The 21,179-nt window shown below is 55.7% G+C and overlaps 1 protein-coding gene across 1 annotated transcript; it reads right to left on the bottom strand.

Annotated features, from left to right (window-relative positions):
• Positions 1–1,955: 1,955 nt before the first annotated feature.
• On the bottom strand, positions 1,956–19,802 carry LOC121160095 (maestro heat-like repeat-containing protein family member 7). The gene is made up of 22 exons (XM_040985783.1): positions 19,784–19,802; positions 19,123–19,187; positions 18,690–18,812; positions 18,500–18,579; positions 18,005–18,134; positions 17,331–17,417; positions 16,418–16,525; positions 16,094–16,229; positions 15,781–15,869; positions 14,591–14,740; positions 13,962–14,116; positions 8,163–8,304; positions 7,700–7,875; positions 7,274–7,411; positions 7,040–7,154; positions 6,324–6,464; positions 6,000–6,176; positions 5,757–5,915; positions 4,778–4,879; positions 3,134–3,236; positions 2,648–2,707; positions 1,956–2,107 (listed from the first exon to the last, which is right to left on the bottom strand). Exons 1-22 carry the CDS (start codon positions 19,800–19,802, stop codon positions 1,956–1,958), a joined length of 2,607 nt encoding a protein of 868 aa, XP_040841717.1.
• Between the last annotated feature and the right edge of the window lie 1,377 nt (positions 19,803–21,179).

The raw sequence follows: 21,179 nt of genomic DNA, 5'->3' as shown, positions 1-21,179 counted from the left end.
ACACTAGGCTTAGACATGCCTGTATGTGGGGCAGCCAGCGTGGGAGCTCTTTTTCCCAACTTACAAATATCTACTTTTTAAAAATCACCTAGAAAACAAAAAACGGGGGGTGGGGAAGGAACACACCCTGCATAAGGTATAAGCCTCGAGGGATTGTCTCAGACATGGGAAGCAGCATTTGCTGGGATCCAACAGGGTTGTCTCCTGTCCAGGCTGAACAGAACCCTAAGGATGCTCTCCCAGCCCCCTCTGGTCAGAGGGAGGCCACTAAAGCCGTACACAGCTGGCCGCGGGATCTGTGGAATGCACCTATTCACTTGTCTGTAATATCTTAAAAAAAAAAATGTATTGGGCCAGGCACAGTAGCCTAGCAGCTAAACTCCTCACCTTTAACATGCTGGGATCCCATATGGGTACCAGTTTGTATCCCAGGAGCTCCACTTCTCATCCAGCTCCCTGCTTGTGGCCTGGGAAAGCAGTCGAGCAGGGACCAAGGCCTTGGGACCCTGCACCCACATGGGAGACCCAGAAGAGGCTCCTGGCCTCTTATGTATTTATTTTAATTGTAAAGTCAGATATACAGAGAGGAGGAGAGACAGGAAGATCTTGATGATTTATTCCCCAAGTGGCTGCAATGGCCAAAGCTGAGCCAATCTGAAGCCAAGAGCCTCTTCCAGGTCTCCCATAGGGATCCAGAGTTCCAAGGCTTTGGACAATCCCTGACTGCCTTCCCAGGCCACAAGCAGGAAGCTGGATGGGAAGTGGAGCTCCTGGGATACAAACCAGTGCCCATGTGGGATCCCGGCACATGCAAGGAGAGGACTTGAGCCACTGGGCTGCTGCGCCTGGCCTCTGTAATAAGATCTTTGAGAGCAGGTTTTAAGTCCATTGCTTATAACAAAGAGATTGTCTGTGGCAGGAGGCACTGCAGGGGTAGGAAGATGTCAAAATCCTCGGGTGTCCATGTCCACTGCCATCAGCAGATAAAGTCCCCACAGGTGCTGGGTCCTGGCTGATCTGGGAGCTGGACGGCAAGCCTTCCAGGCCACAGGCACATGGATGGTTCTAAACGCCATCTGGGAGCTTGTTGCCAAGCAGGGCGCTCCAGCTTCTGGGACAGCACTGCAAGGACTATGGTTGACACCGAGAGGGAAGCATGCGGAGGCGGAGAGAGCCAGTGAGGTGGGAGCACAGTGTGTCCCCCAGGGTCAGGGTGATGGGATGGCCCTGCAAGGCACACACTGCACCAGCCAGGCCTCCACCTTGCTGCAGCCAGAGCTGCATGTGCTGGAGGTCAGGGGTCACTGGTGATACCCTGGATGGGGGTAACAGGGCTGTGGGAGCAGTGCATGACCCTGTAGAGACGCCAAGAGGCACCCAGGGACTCTGTCAGACAGACCGGCCTGGGGAAGACCAACTGCAGCCAGAGCAGTGGGAGCCCATGGGTGCTCCCTGACTTGGGAAGGGGGTTCTGGGCTCTCTCCGAAGGCTCCAGGCCCAAGTGTAGTCACTTGAGTAATGGTTTGGGCTGCACCAAGGAGCCAATAGTGGTGTTTGTCTATAGAGCAGTCCTCTGATCTTCCTCTGATACTGGGGGGCAGAGGCGGGAACTCTCCACTAACCTGTTAATATGTCACTTGGATGATTCAGCTAACTGAAGCAGAGCTGCTCGCCATCCTGGACACTTCCCAGAGCACCTCCTGTGTCCAGCACCCCATTGGCAATCCAAGTTGGTTTCCAAAGAAGCTACCAGGCCCTGCCTCAGAACATGTGGTCACGTGGGAGAAGTGAGCAGGGTGCAGAACTGGGAGAGGCCCAGGGCTTTGTGGCCAAGGAGGCAGCCTCCCCCAGACGCTCAAGAACAGAAACGGGCTACATCCAGAGGTACAGGGGTTCTCCTTTTATTAACCCGTTTCCACAGGGATGCGGGAACCTGGGCCAAGCCTCTACCCAGCTCACAGCCGGCCCCTGCGGGGTCGCCCTCTGCAGAAGCAGGATGTGGAAGTCTTGGCCTGTGACAGCTTCCGGTTGGCTTCCAGGATGTAGAGTGTCTGTGTGGTGAGGCAGCTGACCATGGGGTCGGGGTCTCTCCGCATGGACCTCAGGGCTGTAATGGACACCGCTTTTGAGCTGTGGATGGCCCAAGGCTGCTAACCCAGGCCCTGCTCTGGGGAGAGGAACTGGTTGATGGCGTGGGACATGGAATTGGCAGCTTTGGAAACAGGAGCAGGAGTTTCTTACGGGAGCCCATGGTGTAAATAAGCCGGATCAATGTAGGGGGAAGCTGTTGCCTGGGGCTCAAGGAGAAGCCAGCCTGCCTGGGTCTTACCTTCCTCCCTCACCTACTCCCTGGGTCTTCCCCCCCTGCTGCCACCACACCTGGGACCTGGCACATCAGGGATTTAGTGCCAGATAAGGACTGGGTAAGCTGTGCAGAAGACGGTAACTACAGCCCTAGTAGCGTTGGCAGGGCAGCAGGAGAAAGGAGCCCCTGTGCTTCCTGGGCATAGGGTAAGGAAGCAATCCCGCCTGAGGCTTGGGTTCCAGGTCTCACAGGAATGTGGTGGCAGGCCTGCTCCTCTGCCCATTCCACATCTCCCTGCCTCCCCACCCGTGCCTCCAGGGGCAGGCGACAGGTGCCACTCACCTGCATATGCGTCCTCCAGTTCCTCCTCCTCATCCATGTCTAAGGTTTGCATAATCTGGCCTGCAGGGGCACACATGGGAATCCTGGTGGGCCCCATTAGGGAGACGGGGGCCCTCAGCACTCACCTGCCCCTTTCTCTGCCTGTCTGTCCTTGCCTCGACCAGTGGTTTCAAGCCTGGAGTTGGCCCCCTCTGCTTCCTGCAAGGCTCTAGGCAGACAGGGCTGGGAGCAGGAGCAAAGCCCCATGGCATATTGATAGGAGGCTGTCCCCCAGGAGGGCTTCCACTTTCCAACCATGATATCCCGGCTAGCTTGGTCAGGGATGTAACCCGTTCTGTGGTCGGAGGTCACCCAGCCCGACCAGAAGCCTCCTGCAGGATGGATGGTGTGTGTGTAGGGGTGGAGGGAGCAGGTGGGGACTGTCCACCCTACCATGACCTTGATTCCAGGAACCTTAGCCCATTTGGGGGACCACCACAGCTGTACCTGCAAACCAAATGGCTGCCTGGCGGATGGCGGCCTGCGGGCTCCGGAACAGTGCCACGCTCTGCTTCAGGAACCACAGGGCCTTGCTGGCCTGATGCTGTAGCTGCAAGGACAGAAGCCCCGTGACCCCAGGCCCTTGCCAGGCCCCCTCGGGGGCCAGCCTCTCCCCGTGGGAATCGGTGCAAGCCTGTGCCACCAAGCCTTCATTCCCTCCCTGGAACCTTGCCAAGCTTCAGTGGTCACCTAGGTGCAGCCTGGAGTCAAGGCCATCCACCCCACCTGTTAGCTCCCACAGGCTCTGTCTTCCTCACCTCTGCCTGCGCCCTCCCAAGCTGGCACCAGCTTGGACCCAGAGCTGTAGCTTGGGCCACTTTTTTAGGACGCCCAGCCATCTACCCATGCTGCCTTTGCCTCCAAGGCTTCACGGACTGCCCCCGGCCAGCAGCCCCAGATCTTGCTCCTTACTCCTGCAAAAGATGGCCTCAGGAACCTGGGAAATAGGACCTGCAGCCAGGAGTCCCCACTTCTCTAGCTGGTCCTCGGCTGGAGCTGAGCAGAGCCAAGCACCCAGGCACCCAGCCACCCAGGCACCCAGCCACCCAGGCACCCAGCCACCCAGGCACCCAGCCACCCAGGCCATGGTTTTTGTTGTTACCACGATGCAAAAGAGGATGTTCACGTGCAGCGACCCCTGGCATGTTTGCATCCATCAAAACCCCATTCATACATGTGACTGTCCTTCATAACACAGAGTACTTTTTCCCAGCTTGAACATACCCCAGATGTTTCTAGAAATGCACCTGGGACAGACAGCAGAGACAATGCTCCTTTTTGTCCAGGACGCCACCAGCAGGGACTCATGGCTTCGAAACGCGCACCGCCGGCAGTGGCACTTCTTGCAGGATTTGAGTCCCCAGCGTGGCTCGCCCATGTGCCTGCACTTACAGCAGATGAGGCCATGGTGGTTCTATCCTGTCATGTCTCCTGGGGCAGCTGGGCACGTGTATAGTGTATGTTATCTGGCATGTAACAGTGTGCTGTGTGAATGTGTACACGTCATCTGAGCATAAGCACCTTCACCCCACTCTAGCGTGGGCATCTGTGTGTTTTGAGGAGTTATTTACTAATGGCTTCACCCTGGGTACTGGGAGTGGGATTGCAAAAACAAGGACGCCTCACATCTGAGCAAGATGACAGCAGTCCCAGCTGGCCTGTGCAGCTAGGAGTCTCCCCTGGGCCGCCAGTCTGCTCCAGTTTGTACTTCCCATGTGGCCTTACAAGTCTCTACTCCCATGACCCCTAGGCACTTGGGGCTCCCCCACAGCCCCTGTCCAGCTGTGAGCAGCCAGGGCTGGGGGACAGGGACAGGATGTGGCTACACCACTCTCTTCCTTTTGCCTTCCAACACCTCTCCCAGGAAGCCTACCTTCCACTCCCAGGCTGGGCTGAGCTACTGTTTTCCAGAAGTATCTACTTGTGTGCCCGGCTAGACAGGAGGCACTAAGTGGGCAGGAGTGGCAGCCAGGGCCGAGCACAGAGATAAGCAGCAAGCACCTTGGAGCTGTCGCTGCAGCCAACACAGCTGCTGCCAAGTGCAGAGCCGAATAGCCGTGACCTTGCCCTGCCCCACCCAGGGATGCTCACCAGGGCTCTGAGGATGGTGAACTCATCTTCCTCGGCCACCACCAGTCTGAGCCTCGACCAGTGCAACAGCATGACCGTGTGGCTCAGGGCAAGCCGGCTGACCTGGGGAGACAAGGAAGGTGCTAGGCAGAGACGGCGGAGACCAAGAAAGGGAGCAGGGAGCAGAGACTCCAGAATAGAAGTCCAGGGATATGAGAAGGTGGGGGACATCCAGGCCTGGGACTCAGCTCACACCCTTCTCATCCACAGGTGGAAAGTGGCTGAGATTCTGCTGTGAAACCCAGGGCAAAGTACTGCTACCTGCCCTGGGGCCCCATCCTACAGAAATAGACCTCCCCAAAGTCTCCTTGGCCAGGTTGGCAGCTGCTACGCCCATTGAAACATCACCGCCAGTCCACCAGTGCCCACTGCGGGCCTGCTGGGCACACTCTGCAATGGTCAAGGCTCAGGGAGCCCACAGCCCTGTCCGGCGGCTCTGGCCATGACTGGGGCAGATGCACCTGCCCGGTCCTGCTCTGTGGCCCACCAAAATACCAGCCCTGGGGCATAGGGGCACCCCAGCACAGACTGAGCTATCCAGTTTCCCAGTTTGCTGACTCGAAATTCATGGAGGCTTGAACCTCCTGGGTTCCAGCTCAGCCCATGCACCCCACAACGTAAGTCAGTTCTGGAACCTCACTGCAGTGTCCCTTCCCCCCACAACCTCACTGCCTTCTCGGGAACCTTCTACCCCAGCCCCCGGCCCACCCAAGGAACCTTGTCTCCGCCCCATGGCAAGGCAGGGCACACAATCAGCAATGTTAGGAAGAGGCCCCCAGAGCCCAGGGCAGGCAGAAAGAGGGCCCGGAGCTGGGCTGTAGGGAGTCCCCCAGGAGTTGCCAGCCAATGCCACACAGACCCGGCAGCTAGAGAGGGCCCCGGCTCAGTCCCAGCCCCTGCTGAGGCCTCCCAGTGTGGGAGAGGCCCGGCAGCCACTGACCTGGGCCACGTTGAGGCTCTCGTCCTTCAGGTGCAGCACCAAGAGGACAAGCAGGTTGACCACCTGGTGCCTCAAGGGGAAAACGAGTGCACTCCTCTTGACCTTGGCCAGGAGGCTGCTGTAGACCTCGAATGCCATCAGGCGCAGGTGCTCTGACTCCTAAGTGAAAAGACACCCAAGGGTTCAGTCCCCTGGTCGGGTGACTCCCACCTCTCAATCCTCCCTCCCCAGCCTTCACCCCACCTCCTCAAAGAAGGGCACCAGCGTGAAGGAGAGCTGGATGAGGAAGGAGGAGGAGACCTCCCAGGTGAGATGCTGCAGGAGGCGATTGAGCACCTGCAGGGTCTCTGTGACAATGTCCCCATTGGTGCTGTAGCAGCAGTTGAGCACGTGGGGCTGCAGGATGCGGAACCGTCGCTCCTGCGGGGCGAGCCAGTGACTCAAGACACAGTGACCCAGCCCAGCCCGGTCTTATAGCACTGACCTTCTCTGCCCACCCTCCTCCCAGTCTCATGCCTTTCTCATCCATCCCTCCGCGGAGACCCTCAGCTCCCGCCCTCGCTTCACCGTGGTTGGGTGTCTCCCGAAGACCTCAGCCATGTGCAGCAACACCTTCAGTGTGCTGGGCTGCTCATACTTGAACCAACTGGCCAGGATGTGAGTGGTGATGTCATCCACGATGGCCGCCACCTCTGGACACTGCAGCAGCTGGTGGAAGTAGATGGAGAAAAACTGCCGGGAGTGGCCTTGCAGAAGACAACCTGTACAAGCTCAGGATTGGGCCTGCCTCCCTGGTCAGATCTTCCTCTCTGTCTCTCCTCTCTGTATATCTGCCTTTCCAATAAAAATAAAATAAATCTTTAAAAAAAAGATTAAAAATATACCTTCTATATTGCCCAACAAGCCAGTTCCTAGGTCAAGCGCAAAATCCAGACACATTCATCCCTCCTGCAGGCTCACTCCAAGCTGCTTACATTATTGATGTGATTTATTTATTTATTTATTTTTTACAATTTATCTGGTTTACAGAGAGCCAGAGAGTGCATCTCCCATCTGCTGGTTCACTCCCCAGATGGCTGCAATGGCCAGGGTGGGGCTAGGCAGAGCCAGGAGCCTGGAGGTTCTTCCAGGTTTTGCATGCAGGCACCAGGGCTCAAGCACTTGGCCCTTAATTGGAGATGTTCCTTTCAGAGCTCCTCTGTGGCAAAGTCCCTTGGCCGTGTCTGCCTCCCAGAGGAGCCCCCTCCCCTGTACTCCTCCTCCTCCCTCCAGGAGCCGGTCACCTCCACCAGGAACACCAGGGCAGTGAGGTGGCTGACACACTCCAGGTCCTGGAGGAGCCTGACGATGTGACTGAAGACAGGGCAGTTGTGCCAACAGTTCATGACCACCAAGGACCTGCCAAGGAGAGTAGGGGCCAGGGATATGGCCAGCACTACAGGACCTGGCTGAGGGGACAGCCAGCCAACCTCCCCCACCACCCCACTACTCCACCCCCTGCCCTGAGGGCAGCTCACCTGGCCAGCAAAGTGACCCCATCATAGTGCCTTTCGGGGTTGACGAGCAGCTCCCAGCCCCCCAGTTTCCGGATGTAAGTTACATGGTCTGCGTACCCTGAGCATCGCATCAAAGTCTTCAGGGCTTCCACGGTGGAGCTGGGAGAGGGGCAGAGGGCAGACAGGAAGTGACTGTGCCACCCGCTGAGAATCAGGGACAGTTCTCAAAAGAGGCCACTATGCCCAAGAAGGGCAGGGAGGGGGGATGAGGTGTGTGGTCCCCAAGCTGTTTCACTCACTGTGCTGACTGCCCCAGGAGTTGGGGGGAGGGGAGGGTGGGCAATGGGATCTTAGCATCAGCCTCGCTTTTGCTCACTAAGTGTCGAGAGAGAGCCCGCCGCAGCCTTGGAGTGGGACATGGAAAGGGCCCCAGGGCAGCACGGGCACCTCACGGGATCCACCCAGTTGGTCACATGCTGCTGGTCCTGCATGGCTTCGGCACAGCCCTCCACCACGAGGAAGGAGACCTGGCACAGCAGGGCCACAAACAGCGGCGAGAAGAAACTCTGCACCTCCATGCGCCGGCTGGGCTCCAGCAGGAGCTCATGGATGGCCCTGGTGGCCTGTGGGCCGGGGGAGCGGACGTTACCACCCTGCCCTCGACCACCAGCTCTCCCCACTGCACCGCACGCTTGCTCAGTGAGAGGCAGGGCAGGGCAGCCACTTGTCTTTCCTAAGCTCACCCCAGGATAGGCATGGAGTGAACCAGGACCCAGCTCCCTGCCTGTCTCCCACACTAGGCCAGCAACTGGCAATCCTTTCCCCTACCCCCGCCCCAAGCTTCAGGTGGCATAGGAGAAGGCATGGGGGCATGGGTAGGGTGGGGAGACCTCTGTAGCCCCCTCCTTACAATCAGCGGGGAGATGACAGTGTGTGAGCTGGGTTCCAGGTCCTGGTACTTGTTTGGAATCAGCCTCTGCAACAGGTGCTCCATGATGACCTCATAGCCTTTTGGGAAGGATGCCAGGATTTCCCAGGGTTTGCGGACCCCTCTGCAGAGTCAGAGAGCCCAAGTTACACTGCTGGGACCCACGACACGCTGGCCCGGCAGAAGGTACTTGGGGTTTCTTTGTCTGGCCTGGCCCTCGCTCCTCTGCCTACGCATTCCCTGCTTATTGTCCCAGCTGCTTTCTCAACACCTCCAGACTCTCTCCTCTGGACAGCCCCTGGATCAGTGCGCCTGACCGGGAGGCAAGAGCTTGGTGGGCTCCCCTGAGTGTGTGAGGTCCTTAAGCAGACCCTCCTTAGGGGGGCCCTCCCTGCAGCCATCTGACTTCCTAGCCCCCTCAATGCCTACCCTTGTCCCCGCTGGCCCCTAGCACTTGGTGGGTTCCCAGTGCTTTGCAGAATCGCTGCTTCCCTCTGCCAGCCTCCGGGCTGGGTCCCTGCTGAGACCCCCGCCTTGTGACCTCCCGCAAAAGCATTCTCTACTGCACAGAACAATGGACTGAACCAGTGGGGCACTGCACTGGGCATCCTCAGGAAATGGTGTCCGTTTGAAAACAGGAAGAGAGAGCACGAGCAAGTAAAAGTAATGAAGTGTGAAGAGGGGCACAGCACTGTGGCCAGTAAAGCCGCCTCCTGCAACGGCAGCTTCCGCCATGGGCACCGGCTGAGTCTCTGCTGCTCCACTTCCCACCAGCTCCCTGCTGATGAGAAGGAAAAGCTCTGAGCAGACACACTTCAAGGGAAAACCAAACTTGTTTGGGAAGTTGTAAGAGAAGTTTCAGATGCAAGAGGCACAGTGAATCCATCCAAGGATGGCTTGACACCTGTCCATCTAAACACGGCATTAGGGCCGGGATGCTCCCAACAGCCAGCTGCCACCAAGAGAATGCTTTCCCAGGCCACAAGCAGGGAGCTGGATGGGAAGTGGAGCTGCCGGGATTAGAACCTGCGCCCATATGGGATCCCGGTGCGTTCAAGGCGAGGACTTTAGCCGCTAGGCCACGCCACCGGGCCCCAATAAACATTTTTAAAAGGAAATTAATAGGACGGCCCAAGGCTTTGGGACCCTGCACCCGCGTGGGAGACCCAGAAGAGGCTCCTGGTTTCCGATCGGCATAGCATAGGCCGTTGCACTCACTTGGGGAGTGAATCATCGGACGGAAGATCTTCCTCTCTGTCTCTCCTCTCTGTATATCTGCCTTTCCAATAAAAATAATAAATAAAATCTTTTTTAAAAAAGGAAATTAATAACAAGTAATCTTAATTTCTTTAGTTAAAATAAAAAACAGGCATTTCCTCGCATGAGAAAATAAAATCAGTGTTCTGGGCCTGGCGCATTGGCTCAATTGACTAAATCCTCCCCTGCGTGTACCAGTATCCAATGTGGGTTCATGTCCCACCTGCTCCACTTCCCATCCAGCTCCCTGCCTGTGGCCTGGGAAGGCAGTCAAGGATGGCCCAAAGCCTTGGGACCCTGCACCCGCGTGGGAGACCTAGAAGAAGCTCCTGGCTCCTGGCTCCTGACTTTGGATCGGCTCTGCTCTAGCCATTATTGCTACTTGGGAAGTGAACCAGTGGATAGGAGGTATTTCTCTCTGTTTCTCCCTCTCTTTGTAAATCTGCCTTTCCAATAAAAATGTTTTCAAATCTAAAAAAAAAAAAAAAAAAGAATTCTGCCTCTTTCTTAAAAAAAAAAAATCAGCGCTCTCCAGAATAACCTGAATAAGATCAAGATTATACTCAAGAGCCCAGCACTATGGTGTGGATGGTTTGTACAGTTGCTGCCTGCCATGCTGGCATCCCATTTGGATGCTGGGTCAACTCCTGGCTGCTCCACTTCTGATCCAGCTCCTTGCTTATTACCTGGAAAAAGAGGAGGAGATGGTCCAAGTCCTTGGGACACTGCACCCACGTGGGAAACCTGGAAGAAGCTCCTGGCTTCCGCCTGGCCCAAACTGGCTGTTTCGGCCATTTAGGGAGTGAACCTGGAGATCCAAGAGTCTCTCTCTGTATCTCACTCTCACAGCAATTCTGCCTAAAAATAAATCTTTATAAAAAGATTATACCGGGCCCGATGGTGTGGCCTAGTGGCTAAAGTCCTCGCCTTGAACGCCCCGGGATCCCATATGGGTGCCGGTTCTAATCCCAGCAGCTCTACTTCCCATCCAGCTCCCTGCCTGTGGCCTGGGAAAGCAGTCGAGGACGGCCCAAAGCCTTGGGACCCTGCACCCCTGTGGGAGACCTGGAGGCAAATTCCTGGATCCTGGCTTCGGATCGGCATAGCACTGGCCGTTGCGCTTATTGGGGAGCGAATCATCGGAACGAAGATCTTCCTCTCTGTCTCCCATCCTTTCTGTATATCTGACTTTCCAATAAATAAATAAATCTTTTAAAAAAAAACCTGAAAAAAAAGATTATACCCAAATATCTAAGCTACCACCCAAACTTACCTGACAGCCAGAAAATAAGAAAAAAGTGGCTACTTCTCCAGGAAAGATAATCAACAGGTGACAACTCTGAGATAACCTGATGAACTTGAACCAGAGTTCAAGTTTAACGGGACCAGTGGGATGCTGGTACTGCAGGTGGAGCTTAGCCTGTACAGCACAGTGCTGGCCCCGAGGCAGTTTCCTTTAAAGTTAAAAGTATGGGGCCTGGCACGGTAGCCTAGTGGCTAAAGTCCTTGTCTTGCATGCACCGGGATCCCATATGGGTGCTGGTTCTAATCCCAGCACCCCACTTCCCATCCAGCTCCCTGCCTGTGGCCTGGGAAAGCAGTCAAGGGCAACCCAAAGCCTTGGGACTTCGGATTGGCGCAACTTTGGCCACTTAGGGAGTGAATCAACGGATGGAAGATCTTCCTCTGTTTCTCCTCCTCTCTGTATATCTGACTTTCCAATAAAAATAAAATAAATCTTAAAAAAAGATTAAAAATATACCTTCTATATTGCCCAACAAGCCAGTTCCTAGAAACATTTCACAGCAAAGTGAAAGCTTATGTTCATGTAAAAGCCTGCACACAAATGTCTAAGCAGCATTGTTCATAATTAGTAAAAATGAGAGACAATCCAAATGAGGGGTGAAGGTGGCCCTTCCCTGTGAGGGGTGAACTCTGGAGCCTCACAGCCACGCACAGCGTGCTAATAAAACCATAATCAAAAGGCTACACACAGGCACAGCGGGTCACGCCCAAATCTGGGACACCTGCTTCCCACATAGGCATGGGTTTGAGTCCCAGTTGCTCCGCTTGTGACCCAGATCCCTGCTTACGACCTTGGAAAACAGTGGAAGACGCCACAAGTCCTCGGGCCGCTGCACCTGTGTGGGAGTCCCGGGTGGAGTTCTGGTTCCTGCCTGGCCCAGCCCAACCTTCATAGACTGAACCATCAGATCAAATATCTTGGTCTCTTTCTCTTCGTAATTCTACTTTTCAAATCTATAAATAAACCTTCTTTTTAAAAAAGCCCACATACTTTATGATTCTATGTCTAGCACGTTCTGCAAAAGGCTGAACTCTAAGGACAAGGAAGAGATCTGTGCTTGGGTCAGGGAGGGACTGACCCCGGCAGGGGAGCATCAGGGAACCTGGGGGAGGATGACAAAACAGCCTCACATTTTGGCTTTAGTGTAAGGGCTGTGACTGTGCACTTGAGAAAACCTGGGACTGTTACTACCTGCAAATTTAAATTTTAAAATTTTTTTTAAAGATTTATTTATTTTATTGGAAAGACAGGTGTACAGAGAGGAGGAGAGACAGAGAGGAAGATTTTCATCCAATGATTCACTTCCCAAGTGGCCGCAACGGCCGGTGCTGTGTCGATCCGAAGCCAGGAGCCAGGAACTTCCTCCAGGTCTCCCACATGGGTGCAGGGTCCCAAGGCTTTGGGCGGTCCTCGACTGCTTTCCCAGGCCACAATCAGGGAGCTGGATGGGAAGTGGAGCTGCCAGGATTAGAACTGGCACCCATATGGGATCCCAGGGCGTTCTCTTTTTAAATTTAAAAAAAGAAAATTATAATGTAGTGCAGTTATAGATGATAACACCAAGTAGCCATTAAAATTATATATATGATAGTACATATAACTTGGGCAATTGCTATAATAACATGTTAAATGAAAAAATAGGCAACTCTGTATATATATATCTTGGCCTGGCGGCGTGGCCTAGCGGCTAAAGTCCTCGCCTTGCACACACCAGGATCCCATATGGACGCAGGTTCTAATCCCAGCAGCTCCACTTCCCATCCAGCTCCCTGCTTGTGGCCTGGAAAAGCAGTTGAGGACGGCCCAAAGCTTTGGGACCCTGCACCCGCGTGGGAGACTCGGAAGAAGTTCCTGGCTCCTGGCTTTGGACCGGCATAGCATCAGCCGTTGCACTCACTTGGGGAGCGAATCATGGGAAGGAAGATCTTCCTCTTTGTCTCTCATCCTCTCTGTATATCTGACTTTCCAATAAATATATAAATCTTTGAAAAAATATACATATATATATAAAGTGCATATATATATTATATATAGTCAATATGTTTGTGTGTATGTGCGTGTCTGTGTGTATATATATATAAACAAACACCATTTTTTAAACAGCATTTTTTTTTAAAGATAAGTATTAGGGCCCGGTGCAGCGCAGTAGCCTGGTGGCTATGGTCCTTGCTTTGCACGCACCAGGATCCTATATGGGCACCAGTACTAATCCCAGCAGCCCCCTTCCCATCCAGCTCCCTGCTTGTAGCCTAGAAAAGTAGTTGAGCAGGGACCAAGGCCTTGAGACCCTGCACCCACATAGGAGACCCAGAAGAGGCTCTGGGCCTCTTATGTATTTATTTTTATTACAAATCAGATATACAGAGAGGAGGGGAGACAGAGAGGAAGATCTTCCGTCCAGTGATTTACTCCCGAAGCAGCTGCAACCGCCAGAGCTTTAGCCAATTCGAAGTCAGGAGCTTCTTCCAGGTCTCCCACATGGATGCAGGGTCTCAAGGCTTTGGGCGTCCTCGACTGCTTTCCCAGGCCACAGGCAGGGAGCTGGAAGGGACGCTGCGTCCATGTGGGAGACCCGGAAGAGGCTCCTGGCTCCTGGCTTCGGATCAGCTCAGCACCAGCCGTTGTAGCTGCTTGGGGAGTGAATCAATGAACGGAAGATCTTCCTGTCTCTCCTCTTCTCTGTATATCCAATTTTGCAATAAAAATAAATAAATCTTTTTTTAAAAAAAGATAAGTTTTAAGTTTTATGCTCAAGTAATAGGAGAGCCTGCCACTGGGTGAAATTTAATGTCTATTTTTCACCCTTTCAAAATTGTGCAAGTTCTTAAGTCTTCTTAGATAAACAGTGCTACTATTTCCATCTCTACACTCCAAATATATAAGGGCCTGCAAAAATGGATCCATATTAAGAACAAGCAGAGATGGGCCAATGCTGTGGCACTGTGAGTGAAGCTGCTGCCTCTACTTCCTGCTAAGGTTCCGGGGAAAGCAGCGGAAGAGTCCAAGAACATGGACTCCTGCACCCTGGTGGGACACCCAGGAAGTGCAGTGCAGGCTCCTGGCTTTGCCTGCTCAGCTCTGGCCACCATGCCCGTCTGGGAGTAAACCAACAGACGGATTATTCTCTCATTCTCTCTGTATCTCGTCTTGCAAAAACATAAAAGGAACCTTTTTTAAAAAAAAAAGCAAAGAAGAGGGCTGCTGAGCCTTCCACCCACTTCTGAGACTGGTCCTCGATTTTGAACAGAGTCAGGATAACGTCGTCAGTGTAGGACTGGGCCAGCAGGTGGAGGATCTTCTTGACAATCTTCTGGGCTGTGGCCTCTGTGATGCTGTTCATGTGGTAGTAAATGTACTGGATGATTTCTGGCACCTGCAAGGAGAGAAAGCTGCCTCTTGCACAGGCCCGCTGCTGGCTGACCAGGGTCCCCTAGCCAGGCGGCAGGCCTGCAGGGGCACACAGATGACCACTGCCCAGGCCAGATCACACATGCAGGATCAGAGATGGCAGAAAAATCAAACTGAAAGATAGGTCTATCTGAGGGCAAAATCAGGTTGAAATTCATGCATGGCTGCTTCCTTGGACAGCTTTTCTGTGGCTCTCTCAGCTCCACTCCTGGACACAGCCCTGACCTTGACCATGCAGGTCCATCTGAATGAATGAAGCAGGGCCCTTAGAGCCACCCCAGGGTGCTGTCTGCAGGTGGGGGTGAAGACCACCCACCAGTCCCAGGGCTGCCCCCCCCCCAGGGATGTCTCCTGACTGGAGACCATGGCTGGAAGGGGCCACGTGAGGACGGTTCTACCTCCCCCATGGTGTGGAGGGGCCACGAGAGGACAGTCCCACCTTCCCAATCTCCGGAAGTGAGTCCTTGAGGATCATCTTCAACATCCGGGACGCAGCGCAGATGTCAGCACTGCGGGAGCTCACCAGGGCCTCCAAGGCCACAATGAACACATCTGCTCGCTCGTCAGGGGTCAGGTACTTCCTGAAGAACTGGAAAGAAGGGTGACCACTGTCCCTCACCTGCCCACTCAGTGCACCCTCTCACCTGCCCACACAGTGCCCTCTGACCTGACCCCTGACTGCCCACACAAGCCTGGAGGAAAAAGAGGAAGAGACATGGGCCAGGTGAAATGGGGAAACTGAGGCAAGAAAGACAGGGCCATGACAGCGGAGGCCACACCATGAAGGGAGTGTGGATTGAGGCTAGCATTATGTGTTTCCGGTGGAACCATCCGTCACAATAGCAACCCACATGGGCTTCAGGTCAAGTGCTGGCTGCTCCTTGTCTGATCCAGCTCCCTGTTAATGGCCTGGGAAAGCAGCAGGGAATGGCCCAAGTGCAGGGACTCCTGCTACCCCAGTGGAAGACCCCGAAGAAGCGCCTGGCTCCTGGCTTCAGAGCAGTTCAGCTCTAACCATTGTAACCATCTGGAGAGTGAACCAGCGGATGAAAGATCTCTCTCTGTAGCTCCAACTTTCAAACTAATCAATCAATCTTTAAAAGAGAGGAGTGAGGATTTGGAATAAGAACAGTGGGAAGGCAGGGTCAAGTCTGACGGGGAATAATGGAATGAGCTTTTACTCCAGAAACAGTCCCCAGCTCAGAAATGATGTACAGGCTGGCGCTGTGGGGTGTGGGTAGAAACAGGAGCCCGGGGCGGAGCGGGGGCAGAGTGGACAGGCCTGGGGCTGAGCTGGGTGAAGAGCAAGAGAAGGGGAAAAAAGGGACGAGGGTCATGCCTGCGTGTCTGGCTGCAGAGACTTGGTTGACTGGAGCCTGAAGACACCTGTGTACCTCAGCAAGCCCCCAAAGGAAGGGCCAGGGCGCAATCTTCAGGAGCACTAGAGGCAAATAGATTCCTCTTCTAAAACACTCCAGCAGTCCAGGAGCCCAGCTTCTGTCAGCTGGAGTGCAACTGTGAAGTGTGTCTGACTCTTCCAGAAAGATCCTTCCCTGTGTGGGTGGAGTGACCCCTCCAAGGCGCCCCCTTCTGCCTCCTTCCCAGCACTCCCCACGCGCGTATCCTTACCCACGTGAGGGTCTGCATGCTGGCCAGCCACTCCCCACGGAAGTGTTTCTGCAAGTCCTTCAGGATGCTCTCCGTCTTTTGCTTCACACCTGTTGTCCCAAACAGCAGGTAAGGGGCAGGGCCAGGCACTCCCCGTCCCAGCCCCCAAGCCACCCAACCCCAAGCAGGGCAGACATCGGCCCAGCAGGATCAGGAGAGAAGTGCCCAGCACCAGGTTTGGGGTGGAGGGAGATGGGGGCACAGTGGAGACCGAGGACCCAGTCCTGGGGCATCACAGCCGACTGAGCCCAGGGCCTGCTCCATCCAGGCTTACTTCTCTGAAGCACAAGGATCTTGAAGAGGTAATGCAAAGCCTCCGACGCCCCCTGGCTGATCTCAGGGTTGGAATGCAAGCAGAAGAGACCCCAGAGGCCCATCAGGGTCCCGGTCACCGAGAACTCCTGCATGTGCTGCCGGGAAAGGAAACGGGTCCCCTCACTGGGCCGTCTCCATAACCCCACTGTCCCCTCCCTCCAAAGAGCAGCACCTTCCTGATTAGCACTAAGGGCAAGGGGGCTGCCTCTGGCAACGCCCCCATCCTCCAGGCTTGCAGGGCCAGCCTCCAGCCCTCCAAACCTGCAACCCTTAGCACACTCACCGACAGTTTGGGGAAATTACAGATGAACCTGAGCAGGCGGGTGATGGTGCCCAGTGCCCGGGTCTGCTCATGTACTTTGTCAGACATGGTCACCCAGGGCAAGAGGATCTGCAAGGGAGCAGAAGGTTCCTGGGCAGGCCAGGGGAGCAGCCCCCTTCCTTCCTTCCTTCTCCCCCCACCTCATCTGCCAAAGAAACAAGGTCCCCCTGCACCTCATCTCTCATGCCCCAAATCTTTTTCTGCACCATGGGCTGGGCACTTGGCACATCAATTAAGTTGCCTGTTGAGACATTCCACATGCCCTCTGGAGCACCTGGGCTCCATACCCAACTCTGCTCCCAATGCCAGCTTCCAGCAAACGCTGGTCCTGGACACATCAGTGATTGCATCTGAACAAGGAAGGGAGGTGAGGTACGAGCAGGTGGCAGCAGATGTAGACAAAGCCCTGCCTGCTGGGTCAAGGACAGGAGAGAAGGGATTCTGAGACAGTAACTTTTGATGAGTCATTCCCGTGGGTGATTCCACAGAGCCCTGCTCTATGGATGGGAACTCATGCATTGCCCAGACAGCCAATGTGACAGGTGCCAGTACTGCTACACTGAGAACCCACTGGATGCAAGGGGCCCGTGTCCTGGCTGGAGCAAATAGATATGTGTGTTCCTGCTCAAAGCTGCTGGGCAGGGCACTGAGCTCAGTCATGGCCTTCAGACAATAAAAAGATAAAGGAAAGAAGAGGGGAGGGGAGAATCCTTTCATGAAGTTGGTGGGGATAAATGCTACTCCTGGTTAAGGCTCAATATGCCAGGATTCTGGTCAGAAACGGGGCCTCAGCCCCACGTCTACCCTCCACTCGAAGCGGGACCAACCCCCAGGCGACCCCGAGGTTCCACTTCTCCCTCTGAGGGCCACCCACCTCCAGGAAGTGCTGCAGGATGAGCATGTCTGGGTCCAACTTGTCCATCACCAGCACGTGGAGCATGTCATCCAGGGCCTGCACCGTCTGACCAGTGGGAGACGGCCAGGCTCTAGGGACCCTGCCCACTCTGTTGCACCCCGACACAGAGGAAGGCGGGAGCCGGGCAAGTTCTGTGCGGGGCATCCTCTCCCTCTGGAGCCCCTCTGGCCGGCCCTGGGGTAGACCATTCCTGGCCCAGTTGCAGGGCACTGGGCAGTGAGGACCACCCCGTCAGGGCAGGGCTCACCAAGACAGATTCCTTCTGTGGCTTTAAGGGAAGGTCTAGTTTTGAAAACCCAAAGCCTGGGAGAATTTGGGCAAGTCTCTTGGTGAGCAAGTCCCTGGCATCTCGGCTTGATGTCTAGCCCGTCTCCTGAGACTGACTTTCAGGAAACCTGGGAAGAGGTGTCCCCATGGGAGGAGGCGTCAATGGCCTGGGACCGCAAGGGATGGCGGGACAGCCCTGAGTTAGCTCCCACAGCACCAACACGAGGAGCTGGGACACACCAGCTCCTGCAGGAGGAGGGGAAGAGGAGGAGAAAGTGGGGGAGGAAGAGAAGCAAGAGGAGGGGGGAGGAGGAAGGGGAGAAGGATGGCTGGTGGCCGAGGAAGGCATGCCCCCAGCTCCCCACCTGCAGGTAGAGACTGGCGCTCTCCTTGCGGTCCAGGCTGGGCACGATGAGTGGCAGAGAGAAGACGCTGGCCACGGCCACATTGACCAGGTCCAGCTTCTGGGATAAGTGGAATGGGGGGTTCACCTGGCTGGGGATGGGAGGAAACAGGTAGGGCATGACCAGTGGCTCAGGGTCGTTGGGAGAGGCTGCGGGCCCCTGCCCTGCTTCTCCCCGAGACTCAGGAAATGGGTCATGGGTGGTGCCTGAGTCCCATATGCTTCCCAGTGGCCCCGTTTCTGGGGTGACAGGCCTGGCTGCTGGGGCAGCCTCCCCACATAGGGTCATTCTAACAGTGAAACCTGGGGTGTGCCCCAGTGCCCCAGCATGCAGGCAGATGGAGCAGCATCCCCCAGGGCTGGAAAAAATCATGTCCCTCAAACTTGGCCCTTCCTTCCTCCTGATACAAAGGCTCCAGCATCAGGGGTTACAGTGGGGTCACAGTGGGAACGGGACCTCAGGGCCACGATGCAGAGCATGGCCTGCTGGCGCACACTGCTGTCTAGGATCTCGAAGGACTCCTCTAGGATCAGCATCTAGAAGAGCCAGGAAGAAGGTACAGACAGAGGGAGACTGTCCTGCACCCCCCGACCCAGGGGGCTGCCACCCTCAGCCCACACCATGACCCCCACCATCTGGCTCTCACCTTGATTTTCTTGGCCAGCGCGTTCTTGGAGCAGTAATCATTCATGTTGCCGTCTGCCTGCGCACGCACGACGCCACTCAGCGTCTCCACCGCCCGCAGGAAGCTCAGCTTGGAGAACTCGCACTAAGGCAAGGGATGCAGTTGTCTGGTGAGCCGGGCCAGGCCCACGTGTGCAGGCCACAGCAGGATTCCTCAGCATGGGGGTTCTAGCCCTCCTCACCCTGACTCAGGGCCTCCTCAAAGGCCCCAGGAAGGGCCTGGGAGACCCAAATTTCAGACACTTGCCTCTCTCCTGACCCCCCAGGCCAGGCAGGCAATGAGCACTGCCTTCCCCTGGTGGGAGAGCGGGTCTTCCAGGCAAGACCCCCAGACCTGAGAATGCATGAAACCTCTGCTTCCCTCTTAAGTTTTCAGAAAATTCCAATCTCCTCACCATCTGTTCCTGCTGTAGAAATTCCATGATGGCCTCGTAGGCATCTCTTTCGGATTGGCGCAGGCCTGGAAGGGGACATGATCGGAGGGAGGGGAAGGGCTGACTCTCCCAGATGGATGAGCAAGATGGAGCCCCACTCCCTCTGCAGGGCCAGCACCCCTGAGCTGGACCCTTCCATGTGAGACATCCTGCATGGGCAGGCATGGCAAGGCAGGCAAGGACAGCCGCCCAATGCCTACAGTCTCTGGGGGATGTCCTGGCTTAAGTGGGATAAGTGGGATGGAAACCTCAGGGTGACCCATGGGACCCACCTCCTGGGGCAGAGACCCCAGCTGGGTAACAACACAGGGCGTGGCACCGGTCCACTTTACCCGGAGCCAGGAGCGGACGGAATAAGAGAATGCTGAGGGTGGCAAGCCTAGGACCTGAAGTGGTGGGGACAGGGGCGCCTGATGTGGGCAGCCGCAGCCCTTTCACCTTGGCCCTGCAGGCCAGGCACCCCCGGGGCAGGTCTAGGGGTGCTGAAGTGCAGGGATTAGTTTGCAGGGCAGCGGGTGAGGGAAGCATTAAGCCCAGTGTCCTTTAGCATCATCAGGCCCCTCCCACAGGTGCAACAGAGTGAGAGCTGTTGTCGGGATGGATTCAACGTCCAATCAGATACCCCTTTCTCCTCGCCCCATCACGCCCACCAGCTTCTGTTCTGTTCCTTCATCTGTTGTCACTGTCTGTGAGAAAGGTGGAGGCCACTTTCTGGCCCAAGGAGACAGGGGTTCTACAAAGCTGTTCCTCAATGCTTCTCTTGGGCACCCTTCGGGCGCAGCAGCCAACGGAAAGGATATGAACCGCGGACAGGGACGCGGCTGGACCAGGGCTGGCTTCCAAGGAGCAAGCCTGCTGCAAGAATGTGTCTGCACTGGCCCACCCAGTGTCTGCATCCACACCCAGGGGCACAAGGGCCGGCTGGTGGAATGCAACTGGGCTTGAAGGACAGTCACACATCTGGAGAGAGGGCACGGCAGGCCCAGGAACAGCAAGGGGCAAATGCCTGGCATGCCAAAGGCAGGCGCCTGCAGCGCAAGGAGCAGCCGGAAGAGGGTGGGTGAGGGGAGGGAGCAGAGGGCATGGGGCTCAGGCTGGGGGAGGGGGCGGTCACCAGGACAGCCAGCAACTGGCCCAGAAAGCCGAAAGGATAGAGTTGCCACGAAGGGACACAGAGAGTGGATTTGATGGTGATGGAGAAGCAAGGCAAGGAGTTTGGGCCACATTAGCTCTGAGGTCATGGTCAGGGATCAATCACTGTGTCCCAGGCTGTGGGACTCTGGGGTACAGGGGCTGTAGGTGTCGAAGTGGGGGTTTCAGTGTGGGGGTGGCTGGCCCTGGGCTCTCAGAGTGGCCATCACCCACACAGCAGAGCCCAGATGCCAGACCATCTCCAGGCCTGAGGCAGGCCAGTGAGAGGGCAGGGGCGTGGCTGGGCACGGGGCAGCGGCTCGCCAGTGCTCCCTAAGAGGCAGCTCACGCCAGGAGGAGGCTGGGCAAGCAGCATTACAGAGCCCTGGAGTCAGTACCAACTGCTCACCTGACAAGTCTGGCTCCGAAGCGACACGCGGAGTTGGAAACTCGAAGGTGACTCTGTGCGAAGTCATCACACACACAGGAGACCACAGCAAGGCCAGGGAGGCTGGTCCTGCCGTTTGTTTAGAGAAGCAATGGGCTGAGAACAGCACTGGGGCGTGCTAAGCTTCAGCCTCAGGAACTGACATCCCATATGGGTTTGTATCCCAGCCACTCCACTTGCCACCCAGCTCCCTCCTTGTGGCCTGAAAAAGCAGTTGCAGATGGCCCAGAACCTTGGAACCCTGCACCTGTGTGGGAGACCCAGAAGCAGCTCCTGCTTCCTGGCTTTGGACTGGCTCAGCTCTGGCCTTTTAGGCCATTTGGGGAGTGAACCAGCAAATGTAAAATCTCTCCTTCTCTGCAATTCTGCCTTTCAAGTAAAAATATATTGAATCTTTAAAAAAAGAAAAAAAAAGGGACTGAGCCTGTTTCCTCCCAAG

The sequence above is a fragment of the Ochotona curzoniae genome, unplaced genomic scaffold (assembly GCF_017591425.1).
Source record: "Ochotona curzoniae isolate NIBS_2020 unplaced genomic scaffold, NIBS_Ocur_1.0 contig_430, whole genome shotgun sequence".
NCBI classification, from domain to species: domain Eukaryota; kingdom Metazoa; phylum Chordata; class Mammalia; order Lagomorpha; family Ochotonidae; genus Ochotona; species Ochotona curzoniae.
The sequence above is the reverse complement of the archived record's forward strand: the minus strand, read 5'-3'. Positions and strand labels throughout refer to the sequence as shown.

Coding starts and splice junctions, on each gene's coding strand:
- LOC121160095 (XM_040985783.1), bottom strand. Junction 16,526..17,330: donor TCCTGCAGCACTTCCTGGAG/GTGGGTGGCCCT, acceptor GCTCCCTTGCAG/ATCCTCTTGCCCTGGGTGAC. Junction 14,741..15,780: donor GCATGCAGACCCTCACGTGG/GTAAGGATACGC, acceptor CCTTCTTTCCAG/TTCTTCAGGAAGTACCTGAC.